This window comes from Manis pentadactyla, chromosome 14 (genome assembly GCF_030020395.1).
Source record: "Manis pentadactyla isolate mManPen7 chromosome 14, mManPen7.hap1, whole genome shotgun sequence".
Lineage (NCBI taxonomy): Eukaryota > Metazoa > Chordata > Mammalia > Pholidota > Manidae > Manis > Manis pentadactyla.
Window position 1 is genome coordinate 1,350,167 of NC_080032.1, and position 24,946 is coordinate 1,375,112.

Below are 24,946 nucleotides of genomic sequence, written 5' to 3' on the forward strand. Positions count from 1 at the left end.
CCAATTTTCCATGGAGGAACCAACATTGTCCTTCCTGTAGTGCCCCATTCTTTGCATACAGCTAGCTCTGATAGAGTGACTAGGGAGGGATAAGAGGGAAAAGGAAACAGCGAATGGAGAGAGGGTTGACAGCTGTTTGCTACTATATTAGTTTTATTATTTCCACGAATGATGTGTCCAAGATTTTATCCTGTGAGGTAGTATTTGATGGCCTCTGCAATGAAATACAGCAGTTGTCTGAGGTAGAAGTGCTGCCCCTATGAGATCTTGAATGACGGATCCATTTTGTATAGGGGTGTTTTTTGCTGTTAGGAATCCTCTTGTTCCAGATCTGGGCATATGAATGCAGGACATTATAAGCATATTTGGAGCCTGCATAGAAGTTGATAGTTTTACCTTTTGTGAGAGTAGGAGCTCCGGTGAGTGCAGTAAGTTGTGCTGCTGTGAAGTCGTGACTGCGGGGAGGGCAGCCGCCACAACTACTTCCCAGGGCAGGTAGGACTGGCTGTCATGATAGCCCTCAGTGATGGCATACCCTACCTGGGAGGAGACGGCCTTCGAAACACTTCCATCAACAATCCAGTCAGGAGACCCCAGAATATGTTCTGAGGTTATGGGATGGAAGCGGGTGAGAGTGAAATCCAGGAGCTTGGTGCAGTCAGGTTGGGGGGTGGTCTGGGCGGTTAGGTACTGGGAGGAGGGAGGCGGGGTTTAGGACACAAGAGCAGAAGATACTCCAGGGTTGTAGAAGCTGACAGATAAGATTTGTTCTTGTGCAGCGAGATATTCCCCAAATACCTATGTTACCACCCGTGTTGTCAGGCTATTGTGGGTACCACTTGTGTGTCGGCTCTCTGCAAAGGAGACACTGAGATGAAACCGAATAAGACAAGGCTTTTATTTAGTGTGTGAGAACATGGGGAGGAGCCAAGGGTGGCTGGGAGGGGGCGCAACAGGAGCATTTGGAGGAAGAGTCCTGGACTGCTGTGTAGCCTCACAGGGGATGTGTCAACAACAGTCCTACCATTATCCCCGGGCTGTCCTCACTGGATCAGAACAGCACACGGGATGCCCAGCCAGGCAGAAAGCCTGGTCTCCAGGAGAGAGACTACATTTCCCCCAGGAGCCTGGGTAACTCCCTCCCCTCCCCAGGCATCTGTTTCTCAAACCTGGACCTCGTCTCAGAATCTGCTGTAAATATTCAGGATGACAAAGACTTATGTTTCCTCCTGTTCAGGAAAAGTCTCCAAGTTCAAGTCTCGGTAGTCCTGCAGTTACCCCCAGCCTCCATGACACATCTGTGAGCGAGGTCACAGGACCAGCTGTAGCTTTACAAAGCAGCAGTTACTGGATGGAAAGGGCAGCCCACTACAGGCTGACCCAGAGGTGCTGACACTCAGCCATCAGCTCACTGCACCTTGATCCTTCCCTTAAGGAAGTCCCTTAAGAAAGAAATTGCAGTAATTGCTACTTATACATCCCTAGTCAAGGGGCTCCTGAAGTTCCTCTGGAACTTTGATGGGGAGGGGACAGATGGTGATCAGATTTCCTGTCCGTCTGTTGACTTCTAAGTAAAGCTTTGGCCACACTGTGCACACAAGTACTTCCCCATTGACTGGAACCTTTGATATCCACAGGCATGATTATGGCTCATCTTTCTCACCCTGCATCACACACAGGCTCTTTTCTCCATGTATGCCTTGGGACCAGGGGAGAGACGACTGTCCTCTAAGGCCTCGTGCACATCCCCACACAACTGCCTCTCTCATAACTGTGTCATCGCCTAGTGCTGTATGACTTGTCAGTACTCCAGTGCCTGCTCTCCTGGAAAGGTATAGGATTCTCTCCTGAGCATATTTTCTCACACATGATGAGGTCAGACTCATTGGTATAGACTCAAAAACAGTCCTTGCATACAAAAGACTTCTTCCTTAAGCATGAGTTCTGGTGTTTTACAGGCCTGACTGCCAGAGAGAACATTGCCCCCACTCACTACAGGCATACAGATTCTCACCCAAGTGTTTCCACAGGTGTGACACTAGGGATAATTTTTGGATTAAAGTTTAAATACACACTATATACACAATAGGCTACCCCTTGAGTATACTTTCTTAAGTCTCAGAAGATTTGATTTAAAGCTAAAACTTTTACCTACATCACTCAAACAAAATGCTCCTACCCTGAGTGTTTCAACTGGTGGTAGATCATGGATGACTTTTGGGTAAAGCCTTTTCCACACTCCTTGCACACAAAAGGCTTCTGGCCTGAGTGTTTCCACTGGTGGGAGATCAGGTAAGGTTTTTCGATAAAGCCTTGTCCGCACTCCTCGCACAAAAAAGGCTTCTGGCCTGAGTGTTTTCTCTGGTGGCAGATCAGGTATGATTTTTGGATAAAGCCTTGTCCACACTCCTTGCACACAAAAGGCTTCTGGCCTGAGTGTTTCCACTGGTGGGTGGTCAGGTTTGATTTTTGGATAAAGCCTTGTCCACACTCCTTGCAAACAAAAGGCTTCTGGCCTGAGTGTTTCCACTGGTGGGAGATCAGGTGAGATTTCTGTATAAAGCCCTCTCCACACTCCTTCCACACAAAAGGCTTCTGGCCTGAGTGTTTCCACTGGTGGGAGATCAGCTTTGGTTTTTGGGTATAGCCTTGTCCACACTCCTTGCACAGAAAAGGCTTCTCCCCTGTGTGTGTCCATTGGTGCAAAACCAGAGATGATTTTGTGGTAAAACCGTGCTCACACTTCTTGCACACAAATGGCTTCTCCCCTGAGTGTGTCCTCTGATGGATTATAAGGTATGATTTTCTGACAAAGCCTTTTCCACACTCCTTGCACACGAAAGGCTTCTCCCCTGTGTGTTTCCACTGGTGAGAAACCAGAGAAGATTTTTGGAGAAATCCTTGCCCACACTCCTTGCACACAAAGGGCTTCTCCCCTGAGTGTGTCTTCTTGTATGTTATGAGGTTTGGCTTATCACTGAAGTCTGGCCCACCCTCCCTGCACATATACGGACTCTCTCCTGGGTGCATCTTCTGGTGCAAGAATAGTCCTGACTTATCAATAAAGTCCTGTCCACACTCCATGAATGTTAAAAGATTCTGTCCATAATGTGCTTTCCTGTGTTCAAGTAGCTTTGTCTTCTGGCTAAAGCCTTGCCCACACTCTGCACATCTGAATACTTCCCATCCCAAATTTTCTCTTTCTTTTAACAGTTTGCCTGTTTCTTTAGGATTTCCCCTCTGGGCTTGGTTGCTATCAATTTCCACCACTGTGTTCCTTTGATCCAGACTTACTGCATTAGTGGGGTTTGAGCTGGCAGATGCACGCAAGGTCTGACTCCTCTTCCTCAACAAGGTTTGGGAGTTTTCTTCTGTCTTTTGACCTTCTGCCCTATCACTCTGGTCACTCTGATGAGAGAGTTCTTCCTGCTCTTGTTTCTGGTGCTCCAGGCCAGGACTCTTTCCCTGTGGGTAATTTGTTGCATGTATACCTGGAGACACCTGAGTAGAATGGTCATGAATTGTGTGCCAGATGAGGGTGTGCTGACTGCAGAAGGCCAGTGGGTGGCTCACGGGAAACAGATGGATTTCTGGCTTTGCTTCTGATGAAGAGAAAGTGCCCAGTCAGGATGGTCACAGGTAAGGTAGCCTGGGCCACCACCCAACACAAATGCCACTACCTCGCACAAGGGTTCCCTTCACAGGCCCTGCTCCTGCATCTAGTTCGAAGCTTGTATCTTTCCTTAGAGAGAAATGTACACACAGAAAAATGATTTCCTCCATAGTCTGTTTTCTAAATTACAGTTAGAGCATCATCTAGATTATAAATTCTCCTCAGCTTAAAAAGGAATGAAATTTTGCTGTTTGTAACAACATTCATGGGTCCTGAGTCATTATGTTAATTCAAATATGACAAAGACAAATACTGTGTGATAGCACCAGAAGTGTGATCTGAAGAACAAAACTGAAACAGACTGATAGGTAACAAAATGATGGATAACAAAGAAGGGCTACAGGCTGCTGGGGAGGTAGACAAAACAAGGTGAGGGGATGAAGACATACAAACTTCAAGTTATAATATATGTTAGTCATGGGAGCAACCGTAGAGCTCAGGGTGTACAGTCAATACTGTGATAACTTTGTGAGATGATGAGCTCACCTCCATGCAGACCACAGGTCAGAGGCAAATAAACAATATGCTGGTGTTATCATAGAAGGCCCGGTAGGATTCCATTAACACCAAGTTCCAGAACTGGCCAAGTGCTGCCCACTGGGCAGAACCACAGTAGCAGTGGCCTTGGGGAATGGGGAGTCAGGAAAGGACCATGAAGCTGCCTGAGGTTATTTGCTGGGGAACCACAGTTCTCAGCTCACACAGGGGTGTGCACATGAGAACACACTGCCTGTCATTGCAGGTCTGCATGTGGCATGGTATTTGGACTCTACCTACAAAGACCCACATGGAAACATCTGAATACTGGTTAGATTGACTTCCATGCAGAAGGGCTCATGGGTTAGAGGAAATGTTGTCTGCAACTCCCTTTGACAGCACCAGACATAAAATGGGCTCTTGGACAACTAGAGGAAGGCACAGATGGGGAAACATGTCATCAAGAATACAGAGCAAAACACTAAGTGTTGAGTCCAGGAAGTTACAAAAATTTCAGACTGTTGGCAAAATGTACTGCAGGATGTAAATTTTAAAGACACATGGTACAAAAACATGTTAAATGGTTGATGCTATCAAAACAAATCTAGTCAACATACTATTAAGATCAGAATAGTATTACTCGATATTGGAGATGAAATGACAGGATGACCAAGATTTGTTTCAAAATAATCAAACAGTGGAAGAAGAGGGTGAGAGTGGGAGGAGGCAGGACTGTCCCCAAGAGAGTGGAGCCTGGAGATGGGTCCACAGAGCTCATCACAGTCTTACATCTACACACTAAGAGTGGGAACAAAGTGTTACCATAATGACACAATAACACTTCAATTCATCAGGGAGAAATGGAACAGCTGTTGTGCAATCGAAGATTTAAAATTCATTTCACAAATACTGGACGGATAGTTCAGACTGACCCACACATGTCAACTAAATCAGCAAAGACATATGAGCTGAGAAACGACAACAATCTACAGGATGAGTTCACGGCCGTGGCACAGTGAGGATTCCTACAGCAGGACACAAAGGAGACTTCCAAGCACATGACGGCCACTTCAACTTGACTCAGCTAACAGGTTTCCCAAGAAAGGCCTAGGTATCAATAAGGACAAATGAAGCCTAAAACCAACACCTTCAGGCTAATAAGAAGATACACCACAAACTTACACTTGTCCACAGCTCAAAAAGGAGCATCAGTTCTCAGAAGAATCTCCTGTGATCCAACCATAAGAGTCTCAGAGAGGGAGGCCCATGGGACACACAGAAGGGAACAAGTGGCCCAAAGGGGAACCCCCATTGCTCCAAGAAAGCAAGTCCAGGTGACAGGTGTAGAAAAGAACCATGACAAACAGTATCCATGGTGCCCAACTCCAGAGAGCAGCCCCCTAAAGGCAGTGCCTCTGGGGCACAAGAGGGGAAAGAACTGAACCCAGAGACAATGGTGGAGAGAGGAAGAGGTGGAAGATGGGACGGACAGGGTCCTGCAGGACACTAACAAAGAGAAGTAACACCACTGCTGCCTCAGAGAGCCGGGCGGTCAGCAAGGCCACAGTGGGAAAGCCTGCTGGGGAGAAGGAGGGCTTCCTGCAGGAGGATGGAGTTAGGGTACCCAGAACATTCCCCTACTTGTTCAAGACAATGATGGTGTAGAAGGCACACTGGGCCAGGCAGCCTTAGAAGCCACGGTGTGGGAGGAAAGCTTCCTGCCAGTGCCTCTGAACAGCCATCCCTGCCCTACAAGGCCAGTGTCCACCCGAGGTTCCCCTCACCTGGACAAGGGCCTGGCCGATGTCTTTTCTCTTCCCTCCAGGGCTCTTCACCTTGTTCCAGCCAAGTGATGAGGTCTGGTTTAGAACAGGGAATTCCTGCTTAGTGGGAAAAAGGGGCAGGTCATTCGTGATTATAGCCTCGAGGGGCTATTTTCGGTATCCAGACCTGGGTGGTAGGAATGAGCTCGAAAGCATGCATTCTAGGCCCTCCTTGTTCCAGTCAAGTGGTTGGTTGTGTGTAAGGATAGCACTGGCAAGGTAGGGAACCTGGCTGAGATGGGCGGTGGTGTGCTGTGTCTTCTGGGCTTGGAGTAGTGCCTGGTTCTCAGCCAGACCCCAGGCAGTTAGGTGCACAGGAGGCAAAACTGCCATGAGGGGAGCCCACACTCACCGAGTGAGACCAGGTGGCTGAAGTTCTCCAGCATCACGTGTCTGTACAGGGTCCTCTGCGCAGGGCTCAGCAGCTTCCATTCCTTCTGCGTGAAATCCACAGCCACATCCCCAAATGTCACCAGAGCCTGCAGCACAAACCCAGGCCTGCTCACCAGGAGGCTGCAAGCCACAGCTTGGCCATGTGTGGGCATGGAGGCTGGATCCGTCCCCCAGCTATGCAGATGACCACTGGGTGTCAGACCTTCCACATTGCAGGTGGTGGTTCCCAGGGGCAGCCTGAGATGTTCAGTACATCTGCCCCCCTCCCCTTCTCGAGGACCTGCCTCATCCCACAGGGGCTGATCAGGCAGCCCATCCTGCTGGAAGCCTTGGCCACCACTGTCTACGGCCCCTCCCCTCACACACCAACCAACCGATCTTCACTGGGCACTGGAACAAGGACATCCATCATCTGCTTCAGTTTTCTTTGTGTGCTGCTCACACATCAGCACTTGATGCAGTCCTGCCCAGTCCCCCACAGGGAGGCAGCCAGGCCAAGCAGGTCACTTCCCGAGGATGGCTGCTGCCTTGGCCCTGTACCAATGAGGCAGTCACCAGGGCAGGTGAAGGGAATGGGTTCATCCTGTGATGATAAAGATAGGATATCTAGTACATCTCACCTCTCTCTCAGTCTTCCAGGGTCCCAGAGTCACCTTCCTGCTCTCCATGGAGAAGGGAACCCCTCAGAGGGCTGCTCTGTGTGAAGGAAAGAGAGTAAGAGGGTGCCTGGGTGCACCTGTCCTGTGGAAGGCAGGGCTGACCCTAGCAGTGGGGGGCAGTCTGAGGGCACCAGCAAAGCCACCAACAGTGTCCTCAAAAGGGCAGAGGGAACCAGGCTATTTACTGGCACAGCTACATGCTGGGGCCTGGGCATGAGGGCTCAGTATCCTGGGAGCTGAGTGACCTTTTTCTTACAATGTTGAGTGAATGGGAGACAGCCTTGGGACACCCAAGGGGAACTACTGCCTTTAAAGTTAGAACCCAGAGCTCCAGTAGACTCATGACAGTTCTGTTGCCTGTCCCAGCCTCAATTTCCCTGTGCTTAAAGGAGGGATAACCACAGGTCACAGACTAGAGGCCACCACACCTAGATGGTGTTGACTTAATGCACAGCATACTAACCTCAAGGGCAAAGCCCAAGGGAGACATGGGGAGCCTAATGTGGGGAGACACTGGTATCAAAGCAACATCCCACCCCAGACCAACCGTAAGCAGTGAGCTCTCCTACCAGAACCCCTACCCCATTTATGGCAATGACATAGCCTGTGTCTGGGGAGCAGGTGTCAGGTCACACTGCGGAGGTCTCAGGGGGATTTCTGATCAGAGGTGAATGGGCAGAGGCTTTCCCACAGGATCGCTTCTAACAGCAACTATGCCCTACCTCCACCCCTCATATACCCAAGGTCAGGGGACAAAGGTTGCAACCCAACTAAGAAAATAGGATTGGAACAGTTCCCAGTATTTCAACGTACCATCAGCACGAGCAGGAGGGTGAGCTGTGGTGAATAAGAAGTCCTAAGACATAGAATCCACCTCACATTTGTGAACTGCTGCAATTTGGATCCTGGTGCAGCAAAGTACCTGTGAAGCACTTTACCGGGAATCGTTGTGATCGGAACATGAGCCGGATGGTAATTAGTACTAAAGAGTTATTAATTTTGTTATCTTAAGAAATCTTTGGTTTCTAAAAAACAAGCCTTTACCTGTTATAGAAAACCCACTGAACTACTTATGAGTGAATGTGATCTCTGAGTTATGTTTTCACGATATGGGCCATATATGGTAACATTTACAATTGAGTAATGTGTCCAAGGGAGTTTGTCATACCCTTTTCAATTTTTTTTTTAAAAATTAAGGGAGAAGTATTTTGGGAAAAAGATGGTAGTGGAAGAGTGAGGCAGAAACCTCCTCCCAAAACCACATATACCACAAAAACACTGCAAATTCAACTAATCCTGAAAGAGTGACCCAAAGACTGCAGAACTGACTACCCACATATAGGGAAAAGAGAAGACTTCACAGAAAAGGGTAAAGGAGCAAACCCATGATCACATGGGACATAAGCCCTCCCTCCACCCCAGCTTACAGGCAGGAGGTAGAAAAATGGAGCCGGGAGGGAGTAGAAGCCCAGAACTGCTAAACACCCACCCCTGGAGATCTGCTCCTGGTACATAAAGCCACATTACATGGTGCTCTGGAGATTAGTGGACTTGGAAAGCAAAGACAGGCAGAATACTCAGAGTGACTGAGCTTCCTGCCACTGGCAGAGAACAAGTACCAACAAATGTCCAGTCTGGGACATAAGAAAGGTGGGCACTTTAAAAGGCTTCCCAAGAGTGATAGGGCTGCTAAAGGGGCAAGAAATACATGGAGCTTGCTGCTCAGTAAAAAGGACAGGTGAACAAAATCGTACCAGCACCCTTAGCACAGCAGGTTGGGAACTTTCAGGAGCTTCAGGTACTCCAACCCCATGCCTGGCAACACAGCACTGAGGTCCCACACTGCGATATGCAGACTGCCACTCCATCCTCCCCAACAGCACTGGTTCTTAAACCTACCACCTGCGCCATTGTGCTATGCCAGCCAGAGGGTGGCCCCACCTATGGCAGCTACAAGCACATAACACAGGAGTCCCACCTGGCATGGTCAGCCCACTGTCCCTGGGAGTGGAGGCAAGCCTGCAGCTCAGAAGCAGGAAAAATTTATTTCCTCCCGAAAGGCACTGGCATTGCATCCCTGCACCCATCACCATTGCAGCAGGGGCTGAGCAGCTCTAGAGAGTAGAGCAAAAGAATCTTTTACAAACAAATCCCTCAAAACCCAGAAAGAGGCCTAAGTGAAACTGAAATCACCAATATTCCTGATAGAGGTTTCAAAATAAAAGTCATAAACATGTTCATGGAACTACACAAAAATATTGAAGATCTCAGGGAGGATTTCAAGAATGAAGAACTTTGAAAAATACAGTATCTGAAATGAAACATGCAATGGAGAGATTCAAAAGTAGATTAGATGAGGCAGAGGAGCTGGTAAATGAAATAGAAATCAGAGAACAGGAAAACAAGCTGAAGCAGAGAGAGAAAAGGATCTGTAGGAATGAAAGAATAATGAGAGAACTGTGCAACCAATCCAAGTGGTGCAATATTCACATTATAGGGGTACCAGAAGAAGAAGAAGAGAGAAAAAGGGATAGACAGTCTCTTTAAGGAAATAGATGCTGAAAACGTCCCCAGGCTGGGGAAGGAAATAGTTTCTCAGGCAATGGAAGTGCACAGACATCCCAACACAAGGGACCCAAGGAGGACAACACCAAGACATATAATAATTACAATGGCAAAGATCAAGGATAAGGGCAGAGTATTAAAAGCAGCCAGAGAGAGAAATAAGATCACATACAAAAGAAAGCCCATCAGACTTCTCAGCAGAAACCTTACAGGCCAGAAGGGAGTGGCATGATATAGTTAATGAAATGAAGCAGAAGGCCCTGAAACCAAGAATACTTTACTCCGCAAGATTATCATTTAAACTTGAAACAGGGATTAAACAATTTTCAGATAACCAAAAGTTGTTGGAATTTAACTCCCCAAAACACTCTCTACAGTGTATTTTAAAGGACCTGATAGAGGTGGAAGTACTCCTAAGGCTAAATAGCTCTCACCAGAGAAAATGAAACCATAGCAAATGAAGTAGGCCAATTAATTACTAAGAAAATGCAAAATTAAATCAACTACCAACAAAGTCACTCAGGGGATACACAAAGAGTACAGAATATGACACCTGTTATATAAAGAGTGGAGGAGGAAGAAAAAGAAGGGAAAAAGAGAACCATTAGATTGTGCTTGTAATAGTGTAATAAGTGAGGTAAGTTAGACTGATGGTAACGAAGCTACTCTTGAACATTCCGTAACCATGAATCCAAGCCCAAAATGGCAAAAATGATATATCTATTAATAATCACCCTAATTGTAAATGGACTGAATGCACCAATCAAAAGACATAGAGAATGGATATAAAACACAAGAACAAGCTATATGCTGCAAACTAGAGGCTCACTTCAAACCCAAAGACATATACAGAATAAAAGTGAAGGGATCAAAAAGACATTTCATGAAAACAATAGAGAGAAAAAAGCAGGAGTTGCAGTTCTTGCATCAAAAATACACTTGAACACAAAGAAAGTATCAAGAGACAAGGACATTATATAATGATAAGGGGTTCAGTCCAACAAGATGATATAACCATTATAAATATCTAGGCATCCAAATAGGAGGACCTAAATATGTGAAACAAAGAGTAACAGAATTAAAGGCGGAATAGAATGCACTGTATTCATTTTAGGAGAATTCAACACAACACTCACTCCAAAGTACAGGTCATGTACACAGAAAATAAGTAAGACACAGAAGCACTGAACAACACATTAGAACTGGTGAACCTAACAAACATCTATAGAACACTCCACCCAAGAGCAGCAGGATACACATTCTTCTCAAGTACACACGGAACATTTTCCAGAATAGATCACAAACTGGGCTACAAAAAGGGCGGCTATAAACTGAAAAAGACTGAAATTGTGCCATCCAGCTTCTAAGACCAGAAAGGTATGAAAGTATAAATAAATATACAATGAAAACAAAATGCTAACAAACACCTGGAGTCTTAACAACATGCTCCTAAATAATTAATGTATCAATGACCAAATAAAAACACAGATCAAGCAATATACAGAAAGAGATGAAAACAACAACTCAACATGCCCAAACCTGTGGGATGCTGCAAAGGCAGTTCTAAGAGGAAAATATATTGCAATACAATCTTACCTCAAAAAAGAATAATGCCAAATGAATGGTCTAAACTCACAATGAATAAAACTAGAAAAGAAAAGAACAAATGAGACACAAAGTCAGTATAAGGAGAGACATAACAAAGATGAGAGCAGAAAAAAAATTGAGAGTAAAACAATACAAAGAGTCAATGAAATCAGGAGTTGGTTCTTTGAGAAAATAAATAAAACAGATAAACCCATAGCCAGCTTACCAAGAAAGAGAGCCTAAACACACAACAGAATCATAAAAGAGAAAGGAAAAATCACTACAGACACCATGAAAATACATAGAATTATTAGAAAATACTATAAAGATTTATATACTAACAAATTGGATAATCTAGATGAAGTGGACAATTTTCTAGAAAAATACAACCTCCCAAGACTGACCTAGGAAGAAACAGAAAATCTGAACAAACCAATTACCAGCAAGGAAATTGAACTGGTAATACAAAAATCTACATAGGAACAAAAACCCTGTAACAGATGGCTTCACTGCTGAGTTTTATCAGACATTTAGAGAAGATATAACACCCATTCTCCTTAGTTTTCCAAAAAGTAGAGGAGGAGGGTATACTTCCAAACCCATTCTATGAAGCAAGCATCACTCTAATCCCCAACCAGAGAAAGATACCACACACACACACAAAAGTTACAGAACAATAGACCTCATGAACATAGATGAAAAAATCCTCAACAAAATATTAGGAAACCGAATTTAAAAATACATCAAAAAGTTCTTCCACCATGCTCAAGTGACATTTACTCCAAGGATGCAAGGATGGTGTAGTATTCAAAAACCCATCAACACCATACACCACATCAGCAAAAAGAAGGACAAAATCACATGATCATCTCCATAGATGGTGAAAAACATCTGAAAAAATTCAACATCCATTCATGATAAAAACTCAACAAAATGGGTATAGTTAGTAAGTACCTCAACATAATAAAGGCTACATATGACAAACCCACAGCAAACATCATACTTAACAATGAGAAGCTGAAAGCTTTTCCTTTAAGATCAGGAACAAGACAAGGATGCCCACAAACCCCACTTTTATTCAACATAGTACTGGAAGTCCCAGCCACGGCAATCAGACAACACAAAGAAATAAAATGCATCCAAATTGGTAAGGAAGAACTTAAACTGTGACTGTTTAAAGATGACATGATATTCTACATAAAAAAACCCCTAAAGAATCCACTCCAGAAGTACTAGAACTAATAACTGAATTCAGCAAAGTTGCAGGATACAAAATTAATACACAGAAATCTGTTGCATTCCTACATACTAACGATGGACTAGCAGAAAGAGAAATCAGGAAAACAATTCCAATCACAATTGCATCAAAAAGAATGAAATACCTAGGAATAAACCTAATGTAGGAGAAAGTCCTATACCCTGAGAACTATAAGATGCTCATGAGAGAAATTAAAGAAGATACCAGTACACAGAAATACATCCCATGCTCATAGACAGAAATGATTAATATTGTCAAAATGGCCATCCTGCCTAATGTAACCTACAGATTCAGTGTAATCCCTATCAAAATACCAACAGCACTCTTCAATGAACTAGAACAATTAGCTCTACAATTCATATGGAATCACAAAAAACCGTGAATAGCTAAAAGCAATCCTGAGAGGGAAGAATAAAGCTGGGGGGATTATGCTCCCCGACTTCAAGCTCTACCACAAAGCCACAGTAATCAAAACAACTTGGTACTGGCACAAGAACAGACCCATAGGCCAAAGGAACAGAAGAGAGAGCCCGGATATGAACCCACACATATAGGGCTAATTAATATACAATAAAGGCACTGTGGATATACAATGGGGAAAAGATAGCGTCTTCAACAACTGGTGTTGACAAGAAAGACAGCTACATGTAAGAGAATGAAACTGGATTATTCTCTAACTCTATACACAGAAGTAAACTTGAACTGCATCGAAGACCTGAATGTAAGTCACAAAACTATAAAAACTCAGAGGAAAACACAGGAAAAAAATCTCTTGAATATAAACATGAGCAGTTTTTTCATGAACACATTTCCTCAGGCAAGGGAAACAAAAGCAAAAATGAACAAATGGGACTACATCAAACTGAAAAGCATCTACACAACAAAGGACTCCATCACTAGAACAAAAATGCATCCTACAGGATGGGAGAATATATTCATAAACCAGTCATCTGATAAGGGGTTAACATCCAAAACATATAAAGAACTCACACACCTTAACACCCCAAAAACCAAGTAACCCAAATATAAAATGCGTGGAAAATATAAAGAGACACTTCTCTAAAAAAAGAAATCTGAATGCCTAACAGGCACATGAAAAGATGCTCAATATTGCTAATCATCAGGGAAATGCAAATTAAAACCACAATGAGATTTCATCTCACACCAGTTATGATGGCCAAATTCCAAACAAAAGGAACAAAAAATGCAGGCAAGGATGGAGAGAAAGGGGAACCCTCCTACACTGTTGGTGGGAATATAAATTAGTTCAACCATTGTGGAAAGCAATATGGAAGTTCCTCAAAAAATTAAAAATAGAAGTACCATTTGATCTAGGAATTCCACTGCTAGGAATTTACCAAAACAAAACAGGATTTCTGACTCAAAAAGACATATGCACCCATGTATTTATTGCAGCAGTATTTACAATAGCCAAGATAGGGAAGCAACATAAGTGTCCATCAGTAAGTGAATGGATAAAGATATGGCACATACAGTGAAATATTATTCAGCCATAAAAAGAAAACACATCCTGCCATTAGAGTCAACATGGACAGAGGTAGAGGGCCTTACGCTCAGTGAAACAAGCCAGGAGAAGAATGGTAAGTACCAAACAATTTCACTCACTGAGTATAACAATGAAGCAAAACTGAAGGAACAAACAGCAGCAGACTCAGAGACTCCAAGAAGGGACTAGTGGTTACCAAAGGCAGTGGGTTGGGGAGGGTGGCTGGGGAGGGAGGAGGAGAGGGTTTAAGGGGAACCATAATTTGTAATCACAATACAGGTAGGTCACAGGGAAGACAGTATAGCATGGAGAAGAATAGTAGTGACTCTGGAGCATCTTACTACACTGATGGACAGTGACTGCAATAAGTTGGGGTGGGGGAGTTCATAATTGGGTGAGTGTTGAAACCACAATGCTGTTCATGTGAAACCTTTATAAGATTGTATGGAATTTCTACTTTAATACAAAAAATAAATAAATTAGTAGGGGGAATGTAAGCACAGCATAGAGGATACAGTCAATAGTTTTGTTATATGTTTCTATATTGATAGCTAGACAGTAACTACACTAGTTGGGGTGAACATTGAATAATGGAGGTAACTGCTGAGTCACCAGGTCATATACTTGAAACAATATATAAATTATTCTTCAGTAACATGTCATAAATATTAAAATTAAACTTTCAGACTTTGAAGAAAAAGAAAAAATGGCCAAAGAATGCCTCAAATTATTAGCAAGACATGAATCTAAAAGCCCAAGACATCCTACAAACCTCAAGAAGGACGACCCCAGAGAGCCATACTGAGATACCAGACCCCTCAAGCACGCTGACCTGAGCCAGAGGTTTAAGAACCCAGGATCGGCAGGAGGAGGAAGTGAGGACAACAGCGGTGCTGGCCACTCGGGGAGAAATCACCACCGTGAGCGGAAACCTAGGGAGAGAGGGCGCTGTCTGTCATCTGCACTGGGCACAGTCAGTTGTTCTGTCACACTGACAGCGTGGGAGGTGGTTTCCATTTTGAGGTCAATCACAGATTCTTATTATCTTTACAACCATTTAGACAGTTCAGAGCAAATATTTTTCCAAATGCTGAGTGGCCTTAAGAAAGTTCCCAGAGACATTAAAGAGCTGTCTCTTAATAATAATTTCCACAGACACAGTTGTTTTGTGGGGAAAGGGTCCATAGAGCTCCTTACACTGCTGTTCCCAAAGGCTGAATTTTTGGTTATATTTTGACCACAAATACGGCCAAGTAGTCAGGTGAGTGGTGGGTGCATCATCTGTCCTCCCGGGCACAGGTGTACAGGCAGCAGAGAAGTAGATTATGGGGAAGAACCCAGAAGGTGGGAGGGAGGGAGTTGGGGGAACATACGGCAAAGACAGAAACAGGGCCTGTCACCTTGTGAAGGTGGAGACGCCTGTCCACACGTGGGAGCTGCGCCTTCACCAAGACGCACAAGGAAAGAACAGGAGAGAGAAGTGAAAAGTACCTGCTGAACACCAGACAGTTCTCTTCCCATGCCTTTCACACTAACGGCCCCGAGCACGGAATTGAAATTGCACGTTTTAGAGTCCACTAGGGAGAGTTCCATGGGACCAAGTAGTTGGTGAAATTAGGGGATTGTTAAACTTCTAGTGTGATAATGGGGCCAAAGATGAGTTAAAAAGCAAAGCAACCACACTCGCGCTCAGGAAGCCTGCTGCAGTGTCCGCAGATGAATGACGTCTGACTGGGCTCAAGACTCGGTATGAAAATAGAAAGCTTAGGGTTAGGGTGTGGCCTGGAGACACAAATAATAAACTGGGGCTGGTGAGGGGCATCAAGAGATTACATATTGTATTTCAATTAATGTTTAAGCATTTTTCATTATAAATTTTAAACATAGATTCTCTCTTTCCAAATAAACGGGAACAAGAGAAGAGTCCTCTCTACAGGCCCAGAGTGGTGACCACCACAAGTTCTGGTTCTTCTGACTTACACCACCTGCCGACATTCATGGGCATCAACATGTGCAGAAACAGAAATTGAGAGCCAGAGAAAACAGCTTAATATAGTTAGCTGTAACTTAGCTACGAATGCCACGCACACTGGAAATATTTAGCTCCTTTTATATTCCATTAAAATTTTGAGTGAAAATGTCCTTTTCGGGTGATGAGAATTTTAAAAAATTGATTCTGATGATGGAAACTCAACTACTTACATTTATCAAAACTTAATGAGCTGTAACTTAAAATGAGTTGAGTTTTACTGTGTTGAAATCTACCTCAATAAAGCTGAGTATTTCTTCCTCTGCTATCCTGCAGGTTGGTTGAGAGAATAAACGGTGGCAAGGACTGTAAAGCCCAGGACCTAGACGGAAGCATTCAGGAAATGCTAACTGAACCATTTTTCACAAGGCCGGTTCTACACCAGGCACGTGGTAGGCTTACACAGCACCGAGAGGAGCGGTGATGGATGTGTCCTGAGCAAGGGGCTGGGATCTGGGGAACGTTTCTCACTGAGAGGCTTGGTGGACTGAGAACGAGCTGAGGCTCTGAGATCACATGGGACAGTGCAGCTCACAGGCCGTCAGTCATGACCAAAGGAAAGCCCTCCTGGTTTGGAGCAGAGAAGGTCACAAGCAAGGAGTATCCAACCCAGGCAGCTGTGCTCCCTACGCCCAGCACAGTCCCCTGTCCTGTAGGCACAGGACTGGAGGATGCAGAGTGGGAGGCTAAAAGAGTGTGTCCTGGGAAATTCCAAAACCTGGGGTATGACCACCTCTTCTTCTGGGAATAATGAATATTTTGATTCCATCTAGGTGAGAGAGGAAGCAGGAATCATGCTGCCCGTCATTCTAAAGGATTTCGCTAGGGACACAAAAGTCAGTCTGATTTGTCTTCTTTTGAGCCTTCCTGGTTGGTTTTCCTCTGTGAGCCTTGAGATACAGGCAAGAAAAGCTCAGGACATCTTCACAGCACAGTAGAGCCCACCTGGCTGACTCAGGGACTCTGCAGCTTACAAAGCCCTTTCCAGCGTGGCCACCATGGGGATGCACAGAATTCCATTTCACTTTGTGAAGGAAACTGACCTTCCAATGACCAACCCATTTGGTGGCCTCATACAACTCACTTGGCTTTAAGTGTTCCATTCTGCATACCTGCTTGGAGCTTCCTTCTACCTGTCAGATTCGCTGCTGCATGTTTTCAATTAAATATTTTATTATCCCTCAGTTTATCTTCTAAAAGGGACTATAAGTGCCTGCCTAGGAACTTGAATGGAGCCAGTGCCCAAGTCATGCTCACTGGGTAGAAATGGGGATTCATGGACTCATGACACCAAGGTTATAATCTTTAAAGGGTGAGGCCATGTGGAAGCTGTGTTTGGACTCTCGTGTCCCTGTAGAATTCATTTCCACTGCCTTCCATCTTCTGTCCCTTCGTCCACCATGCTAGGGCTCTGACACACTTGGGCGCAGATCTTCTTAGCTGTGAGACTCTCTGCTGGGGATGTTTTCCTGTGTCACACATTCCCTCTGCACTCACTTCTTCTCAGGAGTGTCTCCTCAAGTCTGTGCACTGGCTTAGGCCCCAGCACTCAGTCTGCTAATGGACGATGTGCATTTTCCAGGGTAAAGGGAGTCTGGTGCCCTGATTCCTAGTAATGGTGCCCCTGTGGGCAAAGGGGCCTTTGTTTTCCTCACCTTACTGATCCTTATGTCTTTAAGAAGCTATGTAGAGAGATTTGGTAGCTGTTACTACCCTATGGGAACAGAGTGTGATATTTAAATGTTTTGATGCATCTTACATTTTTGAATCATATGAAAATTCTACAATCATATAATTGTGAAAAAATTATGAGTTGCTTTTGTTTTTTAAATTAAAATTAATGGTCTACAGTCTTCAGGAATATCCACTAGCTACTTAGGAGCCGTATTATCAGGTGCGAGCAGACCTTTTTAAAGAGCTCTGTGTTTGACTGAATTCGATAATGAACTCCGGGGCAGCACTTTGATCCTTTTGCTCTTAACAAAGGACTTCACTCTCCTGTGTCATGGCCATGTCCTGAATGTGATCTGTATCTGGAATCAATTTTTTCTCTGAAGAGAATAAAGAGCATTTCTTTGGGTAGACAATGATAAAATTGAGAGTTGCATACATTAGTAACGTGGCCAAATGTCATTAACTCAGTATCCATGTGACCCATTTTCCTGACTCTCTGTGTTCTGCTAAGTCACCATAACCTAAACTGATTGGAACACTGATGCTCAGAAACTTGCCCCTAGTGTTTCACTTATGCTCTAACTTAAAACAAAAGTTTTCATAAGCTGCTTCTGTCTCTTGTTCATCGTATCATCAGTATTCTCCTCATATGGACCACCAGCCCCTGACATCTGCCCCATGTTCTTCATGATCTGGAAGCAACATCTTCTTGCCCAGGTACTGATGCCGTAGAGCAGCCACAGGGACAGGAACACCATCGGTGCTCAGAGACACGGGTTCCCTCATGAGACATTTGGGGATGGTCTCCAGTGAGGCTTCTCTGGATGCTGAAGCTGCACAGCTCTACCCCAGTTGCCAGATGGGCGTTCTGGGAGCATCTGCTGCACAGCCGTGCTGCAACTCGCATCTAGGGCCCCACATTCCCTTCTCTGAGTAACAGTTCATGTCACTCTTTACCCTTCCAGGCACCTTCTAAATCTACCATTTCAGTACCTCTACAAAGTAAGTTGCCAAGCAAATGAAAAGAAAAGGTTACAATCCTGGGCTGATACAAAGTCTCCCCTGAACCAGATGGGACTGAGTGTCCTAAAAACACTGAGGAGAGAACCATTCCCAAATCTGCAAAACTTGGGTTTATGATCTAATGGGCCCACAGCAGCCCCAATGCAGGACTTTCCGGGCTGCAGAGGACCCAGGGCATCAGGCCCCTGCAGGTTCTATGAAACCTGCCTATGCTTGGTGGTCCCTGCGAGTGTCCAGCATGAAAGTCAACCCCAGCTTGACTCACCCAGGAACAGGACCCAGTACAGGAAGCAAATCTGGCAGGAAGAGTTGGGAGTCAGCAAACCAGAGCCCGCCACACACACGTCCCTCATTGACATGTGATCTCATAATGTTGGCTGCTTAGCAGGAACTGCCCATTTGAATGATTGTACTGCAAAAGGCTTTTTAAAAAGCTCTCCTATCTTAAGCCAGATAATTTCAGAGTTTTATGGTAGCTGTAGTTCCCTTCTCCATTACTTTAACAGATAAACCGTTCTCCCTTGACAAATGGGGAAAAGGAGGTTCAAACATTTGGAACCCACACACTTTAGGAAATAGGCAGCGCTTTACTATCTGTTCCACAGCAAGAGAGGTGAGGGTCTCTTGCCATCCAACCCCCTTGGACACACCTGGACGTCCCCTATGCTCTTCCCCTGGGGACATTCTGAAGCCATCTCGATCTAACGATTAGGTTAGTAACCCATAGAGGCAGGAAACACAGAGGAAGAGCAGTTTGGGGTATAGAGGTGAGGACAGAACCCCAGACTGGAAAGTGTTCAGCTGGAAATACCTGTGAAATATGGACGTGGACATGAACAAAGGGTATCTGGCCTGGAGTTATGAGGTGAGCATGGGTGGCTGAATAAACTGTACACATGAAGCTCCTGGAAGGACTGTCTTCCTTTCCCCACCTCATCACACAACAAAGCAAAAAAACATACTGTATTTCATCAAACGCAAGATGCCACTGACCCCAAGACGAATGACTGAAAGACAAAACCTGCTCAAAATCTACCATGATGCTATGACAGCACTGATTTTAACATGCATCAAAAATTCAGAGATGCTACAAGATGGAAAAAAAGATGTATCTCAGAAGAGATGAAATACGGAAGCATTTTCATTGGTAAGAGATATTTAGACTGCAGTGAACACAGGGTAGATGTTTGTTTCTGTAACTTATGATTCTGATATTTCAAATTTTATAGAAAAGTTGCATTAGAACAGGAGAAAAAAATTCCCAAACACCCGTTTCCCAGCTAACTTCACGAACTGTTTTCACCTGGCCCCATTCATCAGGCAAATTTTATCATCTTCTCTCCACTCTCACTCTTACCCCATTTCGAACTGTTTCAGAGTTTGTGCCATGTTGTCCTCAAGACTTGAATATGTATTTCCTGACCGCAAGGGCATGGGCACAGGACAATGGTTAAACTTGGGAAATGAAGGCACACTATTTTCTACCACCACTGGCTTCCAATTTTGTCCACCATCCCAATAATGACATTTCTTGCCATCTTTCCTCCCCCTTCCCAACCCATTCCTCTCTAAAGCATTGTGTATATGCAGTAATCGGGCCCCTTGGTCCTGTTTCAGCTGCACACTGCCTCATGTTCCTTTGTGTGTTCCCACCTTGAGGTTTTTGAAGAGCACAGAGGCAGCAGTTGTCTAGAATGCCACGCAAATGGACACTACCTGAGGTCTGCACACAGGAGATGCAGGTGATGGTGGGAATACCCCTGGGCATCGTGTGTCCTTCTCAGGACCCCTTATCAGGAGGCACTGGTATCTCCTTACTGATGATGCTGACTTTGATCCCACAGCTAAGCTGGTGTCCACAGCAGGGCAGTCATTCAGTCATTGTAAGAATATGAATTATGAGAATATTAAGAGGTAAAATCTACAACCACCGAAGTCTTTTTCTTCAAGTACAATTTCATATAATGCAAGGTCAAAAGGAGTTTAAAATGTATCAAGAAATACTGAATTTTAAAGACACACAGTCACATGAACTGTCACATAGACTTTATACTTCTACAGAGTAGGGCCTGGCCACGTGTGTCTTAGGCAGGACGCCTACAAACATCCTGTTGGAAGCACTTCATTAGGCAGGTGACAAGAAGTGAGAACAGGCCATTCCTACAGAAGATGGGGTTAGAAATGGGGAATCTGTGTTTCTGGATGAGTTTGGGGGCACTCTCACCCTGTCACTGACCTCGGTTTAGGTTCTGTAGAGCAGTGACCTCACTGAAACCACAGCCCAGAATCAGTCACCTGAACCCAGGCAGCCAGCTGGCTCTTAGGCGCTGAGGCATCAGCTTCCTGGGCCAAACAGCACCCCTTCCCTGTTCTTTAAAAAAGGGACAGTGAGTTATCAGTTTTACTGCCTATTCAGAGGGTGTCACACTCATCCGTCCCACCCCTTCTTTGCGGGGAGGGGTCCCTCGCAGATGGACACCTGGGCATGTGCCCCAATTGTCAGGTTTCGTCCAAGTCCATGAACACAGCCAGAAGCCAGGAGGCCCAGCGGACGGACAGACCCAGCACACCCCTCTTCAGGCCGCCGCAGCACAGAGCAGGTAGACACAGGCCGGACTCAATGAGCTCCCCCTGGGGTGTGGCCAGCTGCTTGACAGTCTCCATTGAACAGGCTGCCCTACTGACTTTTTGGTAGCTTGTAACTACTTTCCATTTGCTGTGCACTTGAGGCTAAATTTCGAACCAAAGACTGTTTCGTTACTATTCTAGATGTTGGTTCTTGCTTATGGTTTCATGCCCCCTGTGACCCTGAGGAAGCCCCACAGGCCCCAGGGTGTAGGGCGCTCCAATGGGGTCCTCTCTGGCAGGCCCCGCCCACCACCCATCTCCACACCCACTGGCAAGGGTCAGGGTGTGTCGCGGTGGCCGTTCCAGCCCCAGGCTCACATTTGAAATGTTATTTCTGGGGTCAGGAGCGCGCACCATACCCGCAGCAGGCCCAGCGCAGTTACTGAGACTCCCTCTTCCTTACAAATGGAAGTGGGGGTGACGGCTATCGCTGCTCCCCATGCACAGATCAGGTGAGCTGTGCTGTTCAGCAGCACTGAGCTCCTTGCGTTCTGAGGAACAGGGACGACCCAGTCGACTAGGCAGCCAAGCGGGGGGCGACCTCACGTGCTTGGGCCAAAGTCCGCAGAGATCTGCCCTGCACCCTGAGCGCTGTGTGCCCCAAGCACAGACACAAACCCCAGCCCTGAAGTGGAGACGACATGGGACCCTCTCCACTAACTGCTGGGAAGAGGGAGACTCGGCCAAATGCCTTACAAGGGAGGCAACGTGCGCCAGGCTCTCCCTGCAGAGCGGAGTCTCCATCCAAACCACAAACCCCAGGGCGACCGCTCAGTACGCCAAGGGAAGCAGGGCTGTGGCCGTGCCCCATCCCTCACACACTCCCCTGTGCGCCCCATCAAGCCAATGTGGGGCCAGGGTGTTAGGCTGGAGGAAGGAAAAACAAGGACATGCAAACAGAACAGAGATGCCATAAAAGGAGAACAGAACAGACCCCAAGGTCTGTGCCTTATATGGAAAGGGGGACAGCTCTTCCTGAATTCCATCCTTCTGATGTGCCAGCTAAGACCCGGATGTCAGCCTCCTCCCTCTTGGAAGGAGAAAAGTTTCTAGTTGTCTATTATGTCACCTTTAGCCAATCATACCTCTCCATGCCCCCTAGGATAGCTTGCCCACTCCTCCCCCTCCTATTCCCTTATAAGCCCCCACCTCCCTGACCGGGTGCGACTTCCCCAGCCTGTATTAACGCAGACTGGTGAGCTTCGCCGGGGATTGTGCTCAAATAAACTGCCTGGCCCTTTGTTGCCCCTCGTCGCCTGCTTATTTCAGTTAGAATTTATCTTACAGAGGGAAGCGCAGGCTGGGCAAACCCATCTCCGGAGCAGCCCCCTGCGACCTGTCTCATCCACCCTGCGTCCGCGCTCGCGCCCCCTGCGTCCGCGCTCCCGCGCGCTGCCGGAAAGCACCGCCCACCTTCTCTCCCGGTAGCCCCAGAGCGGGCTTACCTCCCCTGCAGGGGAACCTCAGGGGTGGGACCTCGGTGACTGGCAGGTGCCTGACCAATGCCGTACCAGGAACAGAGGGGCGGAGACCAGTGGCGCCGTCTCTCCATCCCAGCCGGATCTGGCAGGCTGTGAACCAGCCATTGATGCGCCGGTGGCCCAAGGCTGGGCTGGGGATGCGGCGGTTTGTGTCGCGCGCCCCACACGGTCTTACAAAGGTTCCCCACTGCGGTGCAGTTCTGCGCCCGGGGGATGCTGCTGCGGCCTGGCTGCCCTGCTGGGAGCGCACGGCTACGGCTCCGCGGGTACGGGCGGCAGCCAGGGGCCCGGCCGGCAGGGGTCGCGCCCCTGGCCAGCGGCGCGTCTGGGCTTCCTTCCAGGCGCGGGCATCGGGCACACGCTGCCCACCGGTGACCCTGCCCGGAGTTTCCCGCCACCTCGGCGAACGGGAGGGAGGCCGGCGCGCATTCCTGCACTGTAACGCCCGCTCCGGCGGGGGCCCCGGTTCCTTATTTACCGTGGCCCCACGCCGCACTCCCCCTCCGGACGAGCGAGCCGCGAGCGACTTACGGAACCTGGGGCGCAGGCCCAATGCCGGTCTTTGCCTCCCACCGACGCCGGGGCTCCTCCCGGGCGCGTGGGACTCCGGTGCTGGAGGCCACCGGGCAGCGCGCCTCTCGCCCAGTCACCACTCCGTCCCGCCCCTCCGTGCGCCCGGCGGGTGACTGGGCCGGACGGGGCGAATCATGGGCTCAGCTGTCTGGGGCGGGCGGGTCTTCCGGACCAGAAGCCATTGGGGGGCGGGCCGGAGGGCGGTGCTGGGCTAAGGATTCCCCGGCCGGGGCGTCCGGAAAAGTTGGGGTCCCCAGGAGTGAGTCCCGTAGCCGAGTGCCCCTTCTCCGCGAGCAGCGTGTCCGCTGCGGTGTTTGGCTCCCACTATCCCCCGGCTAACGTCCTCTTTTGGAAACAGCCCGAGGAGCTGCCAGTCAGGCCTAATGCTACAAGTGGTCGGTGGAGGAAAGTGCAACACCCCGGTCTTGCCCGTCCTGTCTTCCCATCATATGCGCAATGCATCAGTTTTACTGAGCATCAGGTGGTACCAGGCATTGTCCTAGGGGCTGAGAATAGGGCAGCAGTGGGGAACAATTCCCGAACGTCAGTGAGCTGTAGAAAAATGTTAGCTTGTTAAACTTGCTAAGGAGAAGCCTAATGGGAAATGGGCACAAGGCGTGCAGCGGTCATTAACTGAAGCTGGAAATAATCCTATTGCATAGTTCAGTTTGTCTTACACAAGGGAAACACCCGTCACCCTCTCATCGCATTTGGTCTGTCTCTAGAGCACATTTGATGTCTGGAGAGATTAATGATGCAAAAGAAAGAAGAAACTACCTATTCTGACGGAGTTTCTTGTACCTTGAGGTTCCAAAGAAGGCTCATAACAGGTGCCATATCAGGTCAAACCCACAGCCCCTTCCTCCCCAAGCTTTCTCCTCTCCTCTTCCTATGTGTATGACAGATGACCTGAATCTTGCCCCAAACTACTTTAGTCAGACGTTCCTTCCCTCAAGGCTTTTCTCAGCTGCACACTTACTGGACGGAGGGATCCAGAATCATTAACCTGCACCCAAGATCCTTCCCAGACACCCCAGTCCATCGTTCCAACTGCTCCCGTCACTTGCCTCCTGAGTCCCTGGCTCCAAGGAGGAAGTGCTGCAGAGCAGAAGCATGAGTGCACGTCCGGGGGATGCAGAAGCTGGGGTGGAAGAGCTCCCAGTGGCCAAGGCTGGGAATGTTGATCAATGAAATAAATAACAGAGCACTGGCTGATGAATGACATCATAAAATGAAGATTCACGAGTCTGCACTGTTTAAGTTAAATAATCAGAGAAATAAATAAATACATAGAGACGGATATATATATATACTTCCCCTCTAGGATGTAAAACTTAATCATTCCCTTCTTGAGTGCAGCCTGGAATTAGGAAATTGCTTAGAAAGAACAGACTATGGAAAAAGAAAATTGAAACTGTGCAGTGGCGAAATCTGGCAGAGACCACCTGAACCAAATGGTCAAGATTAACTTCAGGCGTAACTCAAACAATCGAGATTAACATCACCAATAACATTCAGGGAATGTCAGTTACATCAAACTAATTGAAGGACACTCTGAAATGCCTGACCAGGGCTCCTCACAACTGTCAAGGTCAA

The 24,946-nt window shown here is 46.7% G+C and overlaps 1 protein-coding gene across 3 annotated transcripts; it reads right to left on the reverse strand.

The window, feature by feature from the left end:
• Positions 1–878: 878 nt before the first annotated feature.
• On the reverse strand, positions 879–23,695 carry LOC130680787 (zinc finger protein 337-like). 3 transcript variants are annotated; one of them, XM_057492182.1, is made up of 5 exons: positions 23,309–23,695; positions 6,987–7,062; positions 6,326–6,452; positions 5,935–6,009; positions 879–3,602 (listed from the first exon to the last, which is right to left on the reverse strand). In XM_057492182.1, the coding sequence occupies exons 2-5, from the start codon at positions 7,032–7,034 to the stop codon at positions 2,176–2,178; spliced, it is 1,677 nt and encodes a 558-aa protein (XP_057348165.1). In that variant the 5' UTR covers positions 7,035–7,062; positions 23,309–23,695; the 3' UTR covers positions 879–2,175. The 3 variants fall into 3 exon arrangements, with proteins under 3 accessions (XP_057348165.1, XP_057348163.1, XP_057348164.1); XM_057492180.1 differs by having other exon boundaries at positions 5,935–6,033; XM_057492181.1 differs by having other exon boundaries at positions 5,935–6,030; positions 23,309–23,691.
• Between the last annotated feature and the right edge of the window lie 1,251 nt (positions 23,696–24,946).

Excerpts from the sequence above, each read along its gene's own strand:
- LOC130680787 (XM_057492180.1), bottom strand. The coding sequence starts at position 7,034 with ATGGAGAGCAGGAAGGTGACTCTGGGACCCTGGAAGACTGAGAGAGAG. Across the intron at positions 6,453-6,986 it reads CCTGGAAGACTGAGAGAGAG|GCTCTGGTGACATTTGGGGA; the intron begins GTGAGATGTACT and ends TTTGTGCTGCAG. Across the intron at positions 6,034-6,325 it reads CAGCCACCTGGTCTCACTCG|CAGGAATTCCCTGTTCTAAA; the intron begins GTGAGTGTGGGC and ends TTTCCCACTAAG.